At 51.6% G+C, this 15,773-nt stretch overlaps 5 protein-coding genes across 5 annotated transcripts; 4 read left to right on the top strand and 1 right to left on the bottom strand.

Annotated features, from left to right (window-relative positions):
• Nucleotides 1–282: 282 nt before the first annotated feature.
• KD926_002251 (formin-mediated actin nucleation enhancer) lies at nt 283–3,581 on the top strand (the record flags this gene model as incomplete). The annotated part of the gene is made up of 2 exons (XM_053094068.1): nt 283–444; nt 588–3,581. 2 exons carry the CDS (start codon nt 283–285, stop codon nt 3,579–3,581), a joined length of 3,156 nt encoding a protein of 1,051 aa, XP_052951144.1.
• A 743-nt stretch (nt 3,582–4,324) lies between these two features.
• KD926_002250 (uncharacterized protein) lies at nt 4,325–5,368 on the top strand (the record flags this gene model as incomplete). The annotated part of the gene is made up of 1 exon (XM_053094067.1): nt 4,325–5,368. One exon carries the CDS (start codon nt 4,325–4,327, stop codon nt 5,366–5,368), a length of 1,044 nt encoding a protein of 347 aa, XP_052951143.1.
• Nucleotides 5,369–5,996: 628 nt separating this feature from the next.
• KD926_002249 (phosphate transporter) lies at nt 5,997–9,238 on the bottom strand (the record flags this gene model as incomplete). Its single annotated transcript, XM_053094066.1, has 9 exons — nt 5,997–6,199; nt 6,309–6,463; nt 6,524–6,607; nt 6,670–7,387; nt 7,455–7,882; nt 7,945–8,105; nt 8,516–8,725; nt 8,925–9,097; nt 9,175–9,238. 9 exons carry the CDS (start codon nt 9,236–9,238, stop codon nt 5,997–5,999), a joined length of 2,196 nt encoding a protein of 731 aa, XP_052951142.1.
• Nucleotides 9,239–12,049: 2,811 nt separating this feature from the next.
• Nucleotides 12,050–13,834, top strand: KD926_002248 (MFS multidrug transporter; the record flags this gene model as incomplete). Its single annotated transcript, XM_053094065.1, has 5 exons — nt 12,050–12,225; nt 12,325–12,346; nt 12,409–12,482; nt 12,541–12,889; nt 12,935–13,834. 5 exons carry the CDS (start codon nt 12,050–12,052, stop codon nt 13,832–13,834), a joined length of 1,521 nt encoding a protein of 506 aa, XP_052951141.1.
• Nucleotides 13,835–14,109: 275 nt separating this feature from the next.
• Nucleotides 14,110–15,549, top strand: KD926_002247 (uncharacterized protein; the record flags this gene model as incomplete). Its single annotated transcript, XM_053094064.1, has 1 exon — nt 14,110–15,549. One exon carries the CDS (start codon nt 14,110–14,112, stop codon nt 15,547–15,549), a length of 1,440 nt encoding a protein of 479 aa, XP_052951140.1.
• Nucleotides 15,550–15,773: the final 224 nt, after the last annotated feature.

Raw genomic sequence — 15,773 nt, 5'->3', positions numbered from 1 at the left:
TGTGAACTAAGAACTTATCGCCGGCAGCCTGAAAAGAGGCTGGGCTAAACTTCCCTCGTCGGGATCATCCTTCTTCTTCTTCTCCTTCCTCTTCTTCTCTTTCCTCCCCCTTACACTTCTTGATTCACGTTCCTCATCCGACTTCGTCCTTCCTTACTCTGACTCTCACTCCCTGCATCTCACCCCCTCTCCCGTTGTCCCGGTTATCCCGCCAGCAATCATTCATTGTCCTACCCTTTTTAAAGCGAGGGAAAAAAAACCCCCCCGTAATCCCCTTCCCACATGCAGTCCGGCTCGAGCATTTCCTCTCGCTCCCAGCGAAGTCCCTCAGCCCAACATTTTCCTTCGGGTTCCGGGAGCAGTATTGAATCCGCCATGACTTCGCAGTCTTCTGCACCGCGCAGTTCATCGAGTTCCGGAAGGTCGCAATCTAGAAGTGCCGTGGTAAGTTCACGTCTGGCGATGATCGGAGTACAAGTCACAACCCCGACCGCTTTCGGTCGCGTGCGAGCGAGCCCGCACGAAGTGTCCCATCGCGAATGTATGGTCATATTATTTTCGGCTCTAACCTCCTTTCTGTTGAATAGCCCGATAAGCAGATCTCACAAATCGAAAAGAGTGTAACGCACCTCCTGGTGGCCACAAAACAACTGTTGGAAACGTTAACGCAATGGTCCCGCACGCAAGCCTCCGAGAACGAGGTGTCTGACGTGTATGTGCGGCTGGGCTATGAATTCAACCTTGCTTGTCGCGCCTTCAATGCAATCGGGGTCGATACCTCCGACTTGGGTCCCGTTCCCGACCTCCTCCGCACCATCCTCGAAGATACCCTCAGTCAGGATGCATCCCCACAGAGTCTCGATCGTTATCTGCCACGGATTCGCGACATCATCATCAATCTCCTACATGGCCTCAAGAAGAAACAGGCTCGCCTACGCTCTCGGCAACAACGGGAAGAGTCGCGAACCCTACCGGGTCGCCAGGCGAGTGCGGGAAGCATCTCTAGTGGACAAGCGGCGATGAATCAGGCTTACGAGGAAACGGCTTCGACGGTTTCCTCGCCGAAACGCCCCGGTCGTCGATATGGAAGCAACGGCTCGATCGAAGACCCGCCGCCATCAATGGCTCGGGCTTCTCCAACCCCGTCTGGACCCGGTGGTTCCAGCTATTCCGAACGAGAAGCGTCGCGACGAGAGGCACAGACGATCTTGTCTCAATCCTCACCCTCCGAGGTCACGGCTGCCAAGGCCCCCGAATCGAATAACGCCAACGGTTTTCCCACTCCTCCACCCCCTCCGCCCCCGAAACAAGACGATGCCATCGGCGCATTGCAAAGAAGTGGCGAGTTGGAGCGCCGTGCCTCTCGAAGATTCTCCGCCTATCAGATACAGAAACACCTCGGTACTTCCTCCAACGGAGTCCCTGTGCTACCTACCCAGAATTCTCCCATCCCCAATCGAGGCCGCGACGTTCGGGAGTCCTTGAATGCGGTGCGCCTGCGGGGGTCCTATGCTCATGGCAGACAACGTTCGACCAACCGCGCCAACGATGCCGCCAGTGCCAAAAGTGCCCAGCCTGCGGCGGCCCCTAATGTTCCTAAGATCCAGGAAGAGCGCCCCTCACCTCGGGGTCCGTCTCCCGTAGAGCTGTCGGCCGTGGGGTCAGACGAGGTCAAAGCTGCGGAGGAGCGATCTCAACCTCGCATCGGCAAGGATGGACCGGGTGCTGCTCCAGTTGGGCCGCCGCCGGAGCTGCCTCGACCACCCGAGGAACCTCTGCTCGACGAGGCATTTGAGCCTGAGAAAGGCGCTGTGGATGCCGTCGCTGCTCCCACAACGCCGAAGGCCGAACATCGACAGCCTCAGACGGCCACCTCTACGCCTCCTCAGTCTTCTCAATTGGCCGCCGAGCAACCGTCTCCGGGCAAGGAACTAACACTATTCCTACAGTACAAGAGCAAAATCAAGAAGTACGTGTTGCCGGAGGGCTATACCGGCTTGACCATTGGGCGACTGCAGCTAGCTTTCATCGAGAAGTTTGCCTGGAACACGCACAACAATGGCGTCGATCTACCCGAGATCTATATTCAAGACCCAGTTTCGGGTGTTCGCCACGAGTTGGAGGATCTCAGTGACGTCAGAGACCGTTCCGTCCTCGTACTGAATGTCGACATCCTGGATGAAGTGAAGAAGCACTTTGACGACGAGTTCGGCGGCGTCCGCCGTTTGATTGAGGGTGTGAAGGGTGCTCTGGACGGACAGGAAACCATGATGCAACGCGTTTCGGACCGTCAGCTCGATGCCGCCAAGGAGATGGCCCGCCTCGCTGCAGCGCCGCCGCCGGTATCCAATGTTCCTGCGGAGGGGACCACCCGCAAGGGTCCGATCACGGGAAGTGACAGTCAGCTTGCGGAGCTTCAGAGCCTTCGACGCGATCTCGCTGTGCTGCGTCAGACGTATTCGAATTTCTCTTCGGATATCGCCACCTCCATGAGTGCCATCCGCACCAAAGCGAGCAGCATCAAAACTGTGGCGGCCGACGTCTCTGTGCCGTCATTCGAAGGCGACGCGGGTCGTGCGCGAGTCAATTCCGGGAAGAAAGAGCTTGCCGAGGAGTCGGAACGCCTTGTCGTGCGCGTTGATGACCTACAAGACTTGGTGGAGGATCTCCGGAAAGACGTGGTTACTCGCGGGGTTCGACCTCTGCCGCGCCAGCTGGAAGGGGTCAGTAAAGATATCAGTGCCGTCACCAAGGAGATCAAGAAGATGCAGGACTTCCTCAAGCGAGAGAAGCCTATCTGGACCAAGATTTGGGAGAAAGAATTGCAGATGGTGTGTGAAGAGCGTGATCAGCTCACTATGCAGGAAGATCTTGCCGCCGATCTGCAGGATGACTTGGAGAAGGCTGCCCAAACCTTTGGTCTAGTTGAACAAGCTACCAAGCAGCAGGCAATGCAGAACAATGCTCCTGAAGGTGTCACCTTACGCAGCACTTCACGAAACGTGGTGATCAACCCCGCCGTAGATCCCATGAAAGCCAAAGACGGCGTCCTAGGGGAGGTGCGAGCTTTACAACCCAATCACGAATCTCGTCTTGAAGCCATCGAGAGGGCCGAGAAAGCACGCCGGAAGGAGCTAGAGACCCGGCGGATCGGGCTCTTCCAGAAAGAGCTGGGTAAATTTGTTGAGGAGGGCAAGTTGAAGAAGAGTGGCGGCGTTGAGGAGACTGAGCGACTCCGTAAAGCCAAGGATGACCGCATCCGCAAAGAGGTCTGGGAAAGACAGCAAGCGCGCGCAGCGGAAATTGAAAAAGCGGCGGCAGCTGAGGCAGCAGCTTCGCAACCCCAGGAACAGTCTGCCACCGACGACGCTGCGGACAAAGATAGCGAGGCGAACGCTGCCGAACCAGAACCCGCGAAGTCCGAGGATGAACAACCGCCAGCAACAAATGAGGCTGCCGAGAAAGACACCGAGAAGGATGACAGTAGTGTCAAGTCTGAGACGCACGAGGCGACGGACGAGTCTAACAAACAGGATGAGTCCTCCAAGAAGGACGACGCGGGAGACCCCGAGACCAAATAGCTCGCGGGGTACGCTGAGAACTCACGTTCGAAGCTTTCCACCGGACTGTTGCTAGTGTGCTGGATCTTATGTCTCTTGGAAATCATCTTCTTCACAACCGTTCCCCGTCTGTATTCTCGTCCATTTCCATTCATTTTATTCATTTCCTGTGTGGGTCTTTACCTGTTCATGCATAGCATTGTCTAGACTAATTGTTGCCGGTCCTTTGAGCCTGTTTCCTTTCGTTGTTTCCCACCGTGTCTTTCTTTCTTCCTTGTTTTCTTTGTTCATGTTTGTTCGGTTGCTTGAATACAACCTGTGCAAGTGCTGGTTTCTTTGGTACCTGAAGATTTTGGGTTGTCCCCGGTCTACACTGGAAATGCAACCATTACCTATGCATTGCTGACGATACCCTGCCACGGTTTGTGGCCTGTTATTATGACTCTTGCGATGATACCTTGGGGAATATCGAATCCTGTTCCCTATCTATCCCATTTTGTCTTCTATACTATATTCTTTTGAGCTTCTTTTATAGCGATGGGATATCATCACGTATTAGCCTGTTTGCGATGTACAGCTACTGGTATAGAGTGTAGAGCTTATCTGAAATCCCCGCCTTGACCTCGAGCAGAAGGAAGGAGCGACTGTGAGACAGAAGGAACCATTTATCTGCACTTCCCTCGCCTTCATCCTCCTACAAACACAGACTTACCTTGACATCTTACTTAGCAAATCCCTTCATTCTTCCCACTTTACCGTTAGCCATGGCTCCACCGCTTGTTAGGCCATTGTCCGCACCCAACCCTCCAACCCCACGACTGGGGGTGTCAAACGCCTCGAATACATCGGCAGATAGCCAGGTTGGAAGCGGCGTGTCCAACGTCTGCCATTTGCATTTATACGATGCCCCTACGGCTGAATTAATGCAACGTCTATTCCCAGATAAACAGAGTTCCCCCATTGATTACCACCGAGAGCTGCGCATACGCGGCGTGATCGTACATGACGAAAACGATGAAGCCCACCCAAGTGACTGGAATACGCTTCAGAGCTATCTCAGCTCTAACGAGGGCCGAGAAGAGCTTGACTTACTCTGTGTCCGAGGGGCTCGGCGAATGCTCCACTTGATGGACGACAATGAGCTCGAAGGAGTACTGCTTTTTCTTCTTTCGAACTTTGGGGCCATGTGCGAGAAAGACGACGTTGTGAAACTGTGCCGTCGAAAGGAGTGGAAAACGATCCCCTTACCCTGGCGGGGTGCTGAGGCAGCTGAGCTTCCGACGCTGTGCCCGGATCTGACGTTTGGACACGGAGGAGGAAGCGACCTCATCCCCGCGGGCTTACATCGGGTGATCTCTCCATTTTTTACTCCCATTCCAGAGGAGCCCAGCCTGTTGCTGCCGTGCGTCACGGTTTACGTGAAGGGCGGTGACGATGAGCACATCAGGCACATGAGCCAGCACGCTGCCGCCATCATGCTACGGAACATGGTGGAACTCAGTCTAGTAATCATGCCGTCACGGCTGCTGAAAGAGATGTTGAGTTTGGAAAATCGAGTCAGCGTGCTGACAGTGAGCGTATTGAGTTCCTCGATGGTTCTAGCCTGCCACTGGTTAAAGCGAGACATCGTGCTGGGCAATGTCGAGTATCATTCACGCGACATGCAGTCTTGGAACCTCAATGATCAGGACCAGATGGCAGATAGCTTCAACTACATTTTTAGGGCCATTCGATGGGTTCTCAACAAGAACCGCTCGTGGGTGATTGGTAGATTGGATCAGCTTATATGGGATGGAGGTTTTGATTAGAGGGGCCTCGGCCACATTCTTTGATGTTGGCAGAACTGCCATTCGACTGACATTTTGTCAATTGGGTGCATTGCGCAATATCTAACATCGCTTGACTGGACTGGTTTGATTCACCACTGTTGGTTCGTATACTTTCTTCTAAGATATCACTACTAGAAGTCGAATCAATATAATCAGCGCAGGCATTCTGGTGGAAGAACCCCGATAGTATAGAGACAGAAAAGGTAAATCTGTAAGAGTAAATCGAAGAGAGAACTTTTACTATCTAAACACTTAGCCATAAACTCGCAACCACAGAAACGAGAATAGATAGTCTAGACATAAAGCACCGTCACCATCACCAAACAATTAAGGTATCTTGCCTCCCATCCATCAATAAAGTACCCCATCTCGACATCCCGAGACTACATACAAGCATGTACATAGGTAGCATATCTTTCGTACAACTCACCCCATCCCACATTCCTCTCTATATCCCCAACCAATCACCACAACCTACCAAACCCCCAACCCAACGAATCAATTATACAAGCATATCCACAATTATAAGGAGGAAGCAACAGCCGAAGAAGATATAAACCAGAAGAAAGGAAAGAGCGAGAGGGCCTTGATGGTTGAAACAGCTCAATCAAAGCGGCATGCCCCATCTCGGCGCATTAATAATAATACCCATCAGACAGCCCGCCACGATACCTGTGACCGGCAACGTGATGATCCAACCGAAGTAGATCCACGCGATCATGCGCCAGTTGATGGTGCGCCAGGTGCCGTTGCAGAGACCCACGCCGACGGTGGCGCCGGAGATGCATTGCGTGGTGGAGACAGGGAGTTCTGGATTTCCGGGGACGGGGTCAGTGTTGTGCATATGTGTATGTGTGGCTTTTCTGGGTTGGGGAGGGATAAGGATGATTAAGGGAAGGGAAGGAAAGATGATACGTACTCAGTCTCGTGGCCATGATGATCGTCACTGCCGAGCCGAGTTCCATGGAGAATCCACGCGAAGGCGAGTGCAGCGTGATGCGGTTACCCAGGTTGCGCATGATGTTGTAGCCGTAGGTCCAGAGACCGATGGAGATGGCAGCACCACCGAAGGCACTATTTTATGATATTATTAGACAAATTGTGAAGTAAGGGATGGGAGAAGATGTTGCTTACAGGATCCAGTAGGGGACGGGACTCTTAGATTTGAGTTCGTTGGTAGACCAGATGAAATAGATGGTAGCGTAGGGGCCAACGGCACTGCGTTCATCGGTTAGTAGGTGGAAGAAGTCATATAGAGGGATCAGGATGGGGGAGCTTACTTGGAGACGTCGTTGGCACCGTGGGTGAACGACGCGGTAGCGGCAGTCATGATCTGCAGGAACGAGTACATGTACTCGGCCCGGTTATCGTAGTGTTTGGCGTGGGCGTGCGTCATTTCGATATCTCCGGTCAAGATGTTACGTTTCTTCTGCAAACTAATGACATCCTTCTCGACACCGCGGAAGAAGAAGCGACGGAACTGCCAGAAGAGCATGACAGGGTGGAAGGTGCCCTTGCCCTCGGGACGGGGGCCGATGAAGCTGAAGGGCGCGGGCTCGTTGGTCGAAGGGGGCGCACTGCTGGACGGCTCAGATTTTTCGGCGGCCGTGGATGTGGTATGGCTTTCCTTGTGGATCTCGGTGCCATTCTCGGTGGTTTGCTCAGTGCTGCTTTGTTCAGCGGCATGTTCAGGGTCTGTCGGGGTGTTCCGCTCCGCCTGCAGCTCCTCCATGGTCTTGTGGCCGCGGTAGTAGTCTTGCACAATGGCATAGCCTTCAGGGGCAGGGGGCACCTCGCCGCGACGCAGCACCAAAGGACCCGTGAAGACGTGGTACCATCGCAACTGCCAGTCACCCTTGATGATGCGGCGATGGAGCCAGGGAAGGAAGAAGATGGCGACAATGAGCGCTACGGCACCCCCGACACCAAAAATGACTCCAATGACCTCGGCATTGGTGAGATCGATTCTACTTGAGCCACCCTTCCACACGATCAACACTAGTTTGAACTGTGATCAGTCTATTAAATCGCCAATGAAGGAAACAGTAAGCGTAGGCAGACTCACTAGTCAGAAGAGCGGAGGTAATGCCAAAGTATACGGGAATGGAGAAGAAAGCTCTGACAACGGCGTTCTCATGCAACATGACCCCGTACTTGGTGAACAGGAAGATGATGGCACCGAAGCAACCCGAAAGGACGGGGGCAATGATCCAGGCCAGAAAGACCTGGACCACACCGGAGTTGACGTCTCCTCCCCACCACTGTATACCGTCGGCACCCACCGCCGCGATACCCATACCGAGCACGCCGCCCAGAATAGAGTGCGTTGTAGAAACCGGCATACCGAATTTGGTGGCAACGGTAAGGTAGATAGAAGAGGCGCACACAGCGCACACCATGCCCAGCATGAGCATGGTGGGTTCACCTTCGAACAGGTCCACGTCAACGATCTTGGTTCGAATGGTATCTGCGACACGGGCTCCGACACCGATACTAGATGGGTAAGATTTGCGATTAGCTGGGTTGTCGAGATTTGCACTACAACATAATCGTACCTTCCACTAAATTCCATAACCGAACCAATGACCATAGCTTGCCAGTACGTCAGGGACCGCGAGGAAACGGAGGTAGCAAAAGAGTTGGCGACATCGTTGGCACCGATGTTCCACGCATCGAGGAAGGCAAAGATGGTGCCGAGGGCGAACAGGTAGTCAAACTGGTGCAGGGCCATGTTGACCGTGGAAGAAAATAGACAGTTCAGGGAAGCAATCTCTCAAACGAACGGAGAGAGCGATGGGGGTGTTTGTCAGATGTTTATATACGGCAGAACATAGTGACAAGGACAGGCATGGGAGGGCCAAACTACGCGAGGGCGAGTCAGTCGACTCAGGCAAACAGTACGGTGACATGGGCAGACATCGCGTAGACAGGGATAGTATGAGACAGTAACAGATTGGTTAGTACAGGGGCGCAACTCCGTATAGGCCAAGAAAAACCAATATAAGAACAATATTCTCGGCGGCCTTGGCGCCCGGGATGCCAATGCCAAGTCTTCCGCTCCCTGACCAGACGATGACGGCCAATCACTGGCGACAGATGAGGAACGTGGGCCGCAGTCAAGCTTACGGGGGTTCGTTTGGCGACGCCAAGGCATCCCTTGGCATCAGCGGTATGTCCTGATTCCGCTAGTGCTCGGGAGACGTTGGACCAGTCTGCGCCGTGCTCGACGGCATGTGCTGCATCGGAGGAGGCGACGATACGAGGGTGGAAAGCAACAGGGAAATTCCCCGACGCAGCGCTGGCATTTCCGATGCACCATGTGGTCGTTTGATCGCGCTATCGCTCGGTCTGGGCCTGTTGTATGCCTCTTTGCAGTCGCTGGATGTAATCCACCGCAGCCTCGAGCAGTTCGACCTGAGCAAGTTGAAAATGCAACATTTAGCTGATTGGGCCACAGAAAGACTTGGGGGGCCATGAGGGTGGGAAGTAAGAGATGGGGTTTTCGATGTGCCAATGCCACACCGCACGCGCTGACCTTGGTCGCCCCTTTCCCTGCGTGGTCGACGCCACCGTCCCGTAGCACCTGGGCCATTTGCTCAAATGCCCCTTTCAGACGGTCTCGCTGGTTCTTTTGAGACTGGGCATGTTTCTTGCGTCGGAAATCCCCGGATCCCGAGGTTCCATCAGGAAACGTGATTAGAAGTCGGCCTATGAAACGTCAGTTGGAGGTTCGAGGCAGACCTATGGTCGGAAGGTAAATGAAGTGATAAACGAAGTGGACTGACCTTCCTTGGGGCGGAGCTGAACATATCTTTTGCCGTTGGGAGGGGAAGATGAAGAGGGTACCATGGCTGTGGTTTGCTCTTTTGCTCTTTTGCTCTTTTGCTCTTTTCTTCTCTTTTGGTGAAACTAGAGTCTGGAGGACTGGGCGGGTAAGGACCATATATGTTTCTCCCGCATCGTCGCAGTAGTCATCCACACCGACTATCTGTGTGGCTTGTCTCGCATTTAAACATAGCCTGTCAGTTACTCCTCATCCCGGAGAAACGGTTATTTCGATATTAAAGTCCGTGCTGTTCCTCTCCATCGACGTGCATCTCTAGGCTATTGCGAGATCCTTCTCGCAGAGAGTATGACCCCATTTGGTAACTCGTGGGTTTGCATTCCGACATCCATCAGCTGGCGCGAAATTGAGTCGGTTTACTGGCCACTGTTATACAGCCATACCATATTTGGGCCCATGTTGTTTGGTGGGGTTGTCTCCAATCTGCGAGTTGCATGCCACCTAGGATGCAACCCTGTAAAACAAGCCATCCTAATTCAATGGGCACGAGATGTCGAATCCGGGATTCCATTTTCCACGGAACCGAATGACCTTGGAAGGTCTTTAATGGTGATGGTACACACAGGTCTGCCATCAAGCCATGTCCCTTCGTGTTGACTACCAGCGGGTGGTGTTTGCATCCTCGCTCGCTCTGGCTAGAACAGACCGGGTCTGTGTCGAGTTGGCAGAGAAATTAGTAGACTTGCTGGGGTATATCACACTAGTATGTTCCGTTTGCTGTAACCCACACCTCACGATGGCAGGAGTGCAGGACATGATGGGCTAGTACGGAGTACATAACTTCCCCACAGAGCCGTTGCAGATCATGGTGCTGGAAGGGGCCAGTCTATGGAACCGTTTGATGGTTTCGACGAGATCACGAATGACCAGTGCCTAAGTAGCCGGATTGTATTGGCTAGAGAGAGCAAGACTTGACTTGATTGGTGCTAGAGATTAAGATTAAGATGTCCAACGATCATTAAGGACAGTGGAGAGCCACGTGACATGGAGATCCTGTGGAAGCGATGGATGTTGAATGTTGTGTATTGGGTGGCCGGTGTGGCCACTTATCTAAGATATCTAGCTTACTAAATGATGACTAAGCGAGGTCGAACCCCAGGGCAGGCGGAAGGGTACGTCCCTGTGTTCCAACACATCCCACAGGATACGCGCTAGTCTCAAATAGTCCAGTACCGATTAGTCTCATTCCGGTCTAGTCTTTGATGCCTGGTTGAATGCCTGGCAATCATTAAACTGCCATCTTATGATAAACATAACATCGAATCATCAAAAGGGATGGGCATTCTTGTATCCTTCAACTACCTAAGTTGCAAAGCCAACATACGCAACTCACGTTCAACCCTCGTCTTTCGCCTACTTGCGAATTTCACATAGCCCTTATGTCTAATGAGATTGAAATGAAACCATCTGAGGTTGAATTCCTCGAAAAGCTGAAGGAGAGTAAGTACTCGTTGGTTTTCAAAGTCCGTTTCCGGGAAAGGATATGTGTCATGAAAGTATTAAGTGTAGGGATTCTCATCCACTTACCGGCTTCTTGCTTACAATTGAAGTATCATGATAGGGGGCCGTCTGAGTTCGATCCCCCTGACCGCGAAGTCAATCTCTTTGTTTCCGAGTCTACCGCATACCATCGAATGAAATTGAAGGGCTTGTGCAAAAGGGGCGTTATCCCAAACTTTTACGGGACAATTAGAAATATTCAACCGACTGTTTGGCCAAATCTTGACATGTTCCTTGAAGACAGACTGTCACCCAATGCCATCCTTATCGAGTATATTCCAAACCTGCAGCCAATGGGCCTATGCAACTTTTCAAAAAAGCGCCTGGTTAAACTCCGCGTGATTCTTGGCGATATCCATAGGGCAAAAGCTCTCTATGGTGATCCGAAGCCGCGTAATATAATGGTATCATTAGCGGAGTACGAGAGGGTACTCTGGATAGACTTTGATTCCGCCCAAACATTTTCAGAGGGTGATCTTTCACCAAAATAAGAGAAATGGATCGAAGAAGAGGTTGAGATGATAGGTTATTTTGTTGATGCGTTAGTAAGTTCTAGTGTTCTAGCTAGCCACAGCTTTTGCTGACTGCCAAATAGGCTCAAGATTTCAAGGAAGGCAGGTTGAATCGCAAGATTTCGTACTATTACGACTAGTATAAGTAGGCAAATAAGCCTGGCTGTATTATAGTACTTTCTACACCATGTAAGAACTTTTATCGGCGACATTGGTCTAAGTCTAAAAGAGGTGCTAAACCGGGTGTAGAGGATTATCGTATCATGCAACTAACACAAGAGGTGATATTCATAGCACGCTAAGTGCAAATATGCTCCTGTAACCCGTGGAGCTAGAAGTTATGTGAGTATATACTCTGGAAGCAGACATATATATACTGAAAACAAAGTCAGTGTATTAGATGATATTAACTATACAGAATCCTGAGTCCCGGGGAAACTCAAATATTGTTTTCCTGCGATCTTTGTACCGAAGACTGTTTAGTTTCAGGAGAAAGAACTGCTCCTTGCGTAGATGTTAGTTGTCAAAAACAAGGCCTTGTCAATTATGTATCTTCATGCAAGGGGTGGGGATAAGTAGCGCAGGAATGGCCATACAACTACCTCATACAGATATGATATCATATCTGAGTTTCAATTTCCATACCTTTGAGTGTGACTTGTAGATCGGGGTATTCCAGACAGGGGTAAATGGATTTTTAACACGTTGCACCAACCTGCCCCTTATATACTTCTGTAAGAGAGAAATGCCCAGGAGTAAAGAGAGCAGTAGGAAAACAAAATCTCGCTTGTCTTTCTCCGTGCAATGGCAAAAGCTGCGGATCACGATCTGGAGCACGTTCTGTCTGAGCATGGGCTGACCTTGACGGAGGACGGTCGCCATGTGCGCTGGGCAAAGACAAATAAAGACCATCCAAGGAATTGGCATCCGCTTCGAAAAGCCTATGACTTTAGTATGGTTTTTGTGTTGGAAGTTTTTACGTAGGTGGTTTTTCTATCTTATTGGGCAAAGGGAGGGAGAAGGAGAGGGAGAGGGAGAGAGAATAGTTAGTCAGATGAGCTTACATTATCTTTCGATAGAACTGCAACCAGTACAGCTGGAGTAAGTGTTCTTTCTTCCTTTTGTCAGGTGTTCAGTCCGAAAGATCTAATTTGGGTATCTAGGCAACAGCTGCAAATCATGCTCGCGATCAATTCCATATCGACGTGACTCCTTCTATTCTTTACTTTGTCACAATGTGAGTACCAGACCAATTCATTGGAACTGGAGATCGACATTGAACCTGCCCACTTTAGGTACCTACTCGGTCAAGCGATGGGATGCGTCGTGTTCCCACCCTGCTCGGAATCCTTTGGTCGCAAGTACATGTACGTCTGGAGCACTGTCTTCTACTGCATCTTTTGCGTCATCATTGCTGTGGTGCCTTCGCCTGCCGCCGTTGCTGTTGGACGATTTATCTCGGGCTCTCTGTCGGCCGTGCCAAGTGTTGTCGTCAATGGAACCATAGAGGATATGTTTAATGCAGACACTCGCATCTGGATTGTTTTTATGAACGCCATTTCTACGAACATAGGGCTGGCGGGTGGTCCGATCATGAGTGGTTACATTACCACGACCTTGGGGTGGTTCGATTTCCGTCTCATCGTATGTATATGCAGAAAGGATTAGCTAACTGAGTGTGACAGGCAGTGGGTGTTTTATATCGCAGCTATTGTGACCGGAATTCTCGCCGTCCTGATGTTCACCATTAAAGAGTCGCGACCGACATTGCTGCTAGCCCGCAAGGTACAGAAACTGCGCGATCAAACAGGAAACCAATCCCTAGAAGCATTTAACCCCGACCACGTATCTGACATGATGACTTTTGTGCGCCTCTCGCTGTTTCGACCCCTGCAGCTCTTCTTCACCGAGCCCATCGTCTTTACGGTGGCGTTGATGAACGGCACCTGCATGGCTCTGATTTACCTCTTCACGGAGGCCCTTCCAATTATATACCCTCTATTCGGGTTCACGGAAGCACAAGCCAACCTACCCTTCGTGGCTTTTAGTCTAGGTATATTTCTCAACATTCCCGCACGGTTCCTCGACCGACGACTCCGTGCCAAACTACGGAAACAGGGCCACGTTGCCGGACCGGAGAGTAAGCTGATCGGACTTCTTCTCGGAGCCCCCGTTCTCGCCGGCGCACTGTGGCTCTTTGCATGGACGATCCCACCCATGGTTCCAGACGTACACTGGATTGTGTCGGTGTTGGCGTTATTCTTCATCGGGTTCGCACTTAACGAGTTCGCTACAGTCTACGCGGGCTATATCGCGGACAGTTATTTGAGTTATGCCGGTAGTGCACAGGCAGCGTTGAGTATGCTCCGATCGCTGATGGGGGCTTTGTTTCCCCTGTTCACGCCCAAGATGTTCAATTCGCTGGGGAACAATGTCGCAGTGTCGGTGTTGGCGGCCGTCGCGACGGTTTTCTGTGCGGCACCAGTGTTGTTTAGTCGATACGGTGTTTCGTTGCGGAAGAGAAGTCGGTTTGCGGGTTATAGTCTGCAGGTGTATGAGACAAGCACAGTGGAAGATGACGGCCGTTAATCGTGTCTGGTATATTTCCGGAAATATACTTCTACAAAGTCTATTTAAAGTTCGCAGTGACATAACTAACAGGTTTTGATCCATGAGTAATCACCTCTACAAGTTCGTATATCAGCTGTTATCCACGGTTTGATGGTGCTTCGTCCCTGATTTTAGCTTCGTAATGCCGAGGCTTCCGCCCTGTCACTTACAAACAGGGCCCTGGAGGTATAGGCGATATAAATAGGCAGGCCCAAGTACCAAGCCAGACATGAACAAGGAAATAGCTAACGACCATGACAGCTACTACGGAGCCGCAGCCACTGTCCTCCCTCGAGGCCTATAATATTACGGCTCTGGATTGTGTCAATTTACCTATCCACGTTCCTGTTGCCTTCGTCTTCACCCCTGTCGGTATCCCAGCAGCAGTTGAGGCACTCGAACGCGGCATCTCCCGTCTAGTCGCACAACTCCCGTTCCTAGCTGGTAATGTTATCCTCAATCCGGGAAACGGGGGTGTCGTGAGGCCGCCTAGCGACAAATATCTAGAAGGAAGTCCTATTGTCTGCACACAGGTTCATCCGAAGAGCATTTCCGTTCTCCACGAGCCTAATTTTGGTTTCAATGACGGCATCTCCTGCGACTATTTCCTCCCAGTCCCGATATCGCTGCAGACCCAGGATAGAAGCCCTGTTATTCGATTCCGCATCAATGTTATGACTGACGGGCTGATCCTCTGTGTCTCGTTCCATCATGCCGCCATGGACGGGTTAGGGGTGATGAACGTGATACGGATGGTAGGATTGTGCTGCGCGAGTCACAACATGCCCCGTCTACCCGTTTCCTGTCTCACCGAGGCCACTGTCCGAAGCCGGGTGTTGAATATCACCACCAGTGGATCTTTCATGAGCATGGAAGGCTACGGTCCGCATCACTGGTCGCACTTGCGTCTCACCAGCTGCGAGCTTCGGTTTCCGGCCAAAAGGGTCCATCAGCTAGGAAAACTATGCAATGATATCCTCAATAAGTTAGTACTGGAGAAGCAAGCGAGTAATAAGGATGCGCGAAAGATGAATGAGCTCTCAACTAGCGACGTGTTCTCCGCGCTGCTGTGGCTTTGTGGGACACGCGCTCGGTCCGGAGTCCGCTCGCAATCAACATCATCGGGTGCCTCTGCCGCAGATACCACTCGTCTCTCGTTGGCAGTCAACATCCGTGGAATCATCAAACCACCCATCCCATTAAGCTATCTCGGAAACGCAATGGTCGTGGCATCCGACACTCACGCGCGACAGGAGATGAAAGCCCCCAGGACCACCACCGCCACCGCCATTGACCATGATGAGCTGCGATTACTCACTGATCTCGCATCCAAGATCCGACACATCATCCAGGGCGTTGACCACGAGTACGTCTGCCAAGTGATGAAGCACATCAAACAGAGCCAGGACCGCCAAGACGCATCGTTCTACTTCCCGGAGACGTTCGTGACGAATATGCGACTACTGAATCTGCATCGGTGGGAGTTTGGCCCGGAGCTGGGTAAGGTAGTGAACTTTGATCATCTCGACACGAGGATCAATGGGCTTTGTTCGATACTGCCGCGATGTCAAGGGAAATTTGAAGATCCACCGTGGAAGGTTCGGGTGGTCTTGGAACCGGAGGCGATGCAGCGGCTGCGAGAGGATGGGTTAATTCGATGGGCGGCGAAGGAAGGTATGCCCGGTAAACTGTAGAGAATAGACCGTTCGACTCTTCCCTAATTTGAGCTGATAGGGTGGTCTAGATCTTAAAAACTGGGTCGGTTGATAGTGAATAATGCGATTAGAATACGAGTAAATAATGAGCAGAACTATACAAGCCTCCCCCCGACGGACTTAGGGCTGGCCGTGGTGTCACATGACTCACATGACTTCCACCCACGTGATCCTATCGGCCCCACATGGAAAACCCGCCAATT

The sequence above is a fragment of the Aspergillus affinis genome (assembly GCF_023601865.1).
Source record: "Aspergillus affinis strain CMG 70 chromosome Unknown NODE_148_length_81065_cov_85_020028, whole genome shotgun sequence".
In the NCBI taxonomy this organism is placed as follows: domain Eukaryota; kingdom Fungi; phylum Ascomycota; class Eurotiomycetes; order Eurotiales; family Aspergillaceae; genus Aspergillus; species Aspergillus affinis.
Note: the sequence above shows the minus strand (reverse complement) of the source record. Positions and strands in the feature narration are given on the sequence as shown.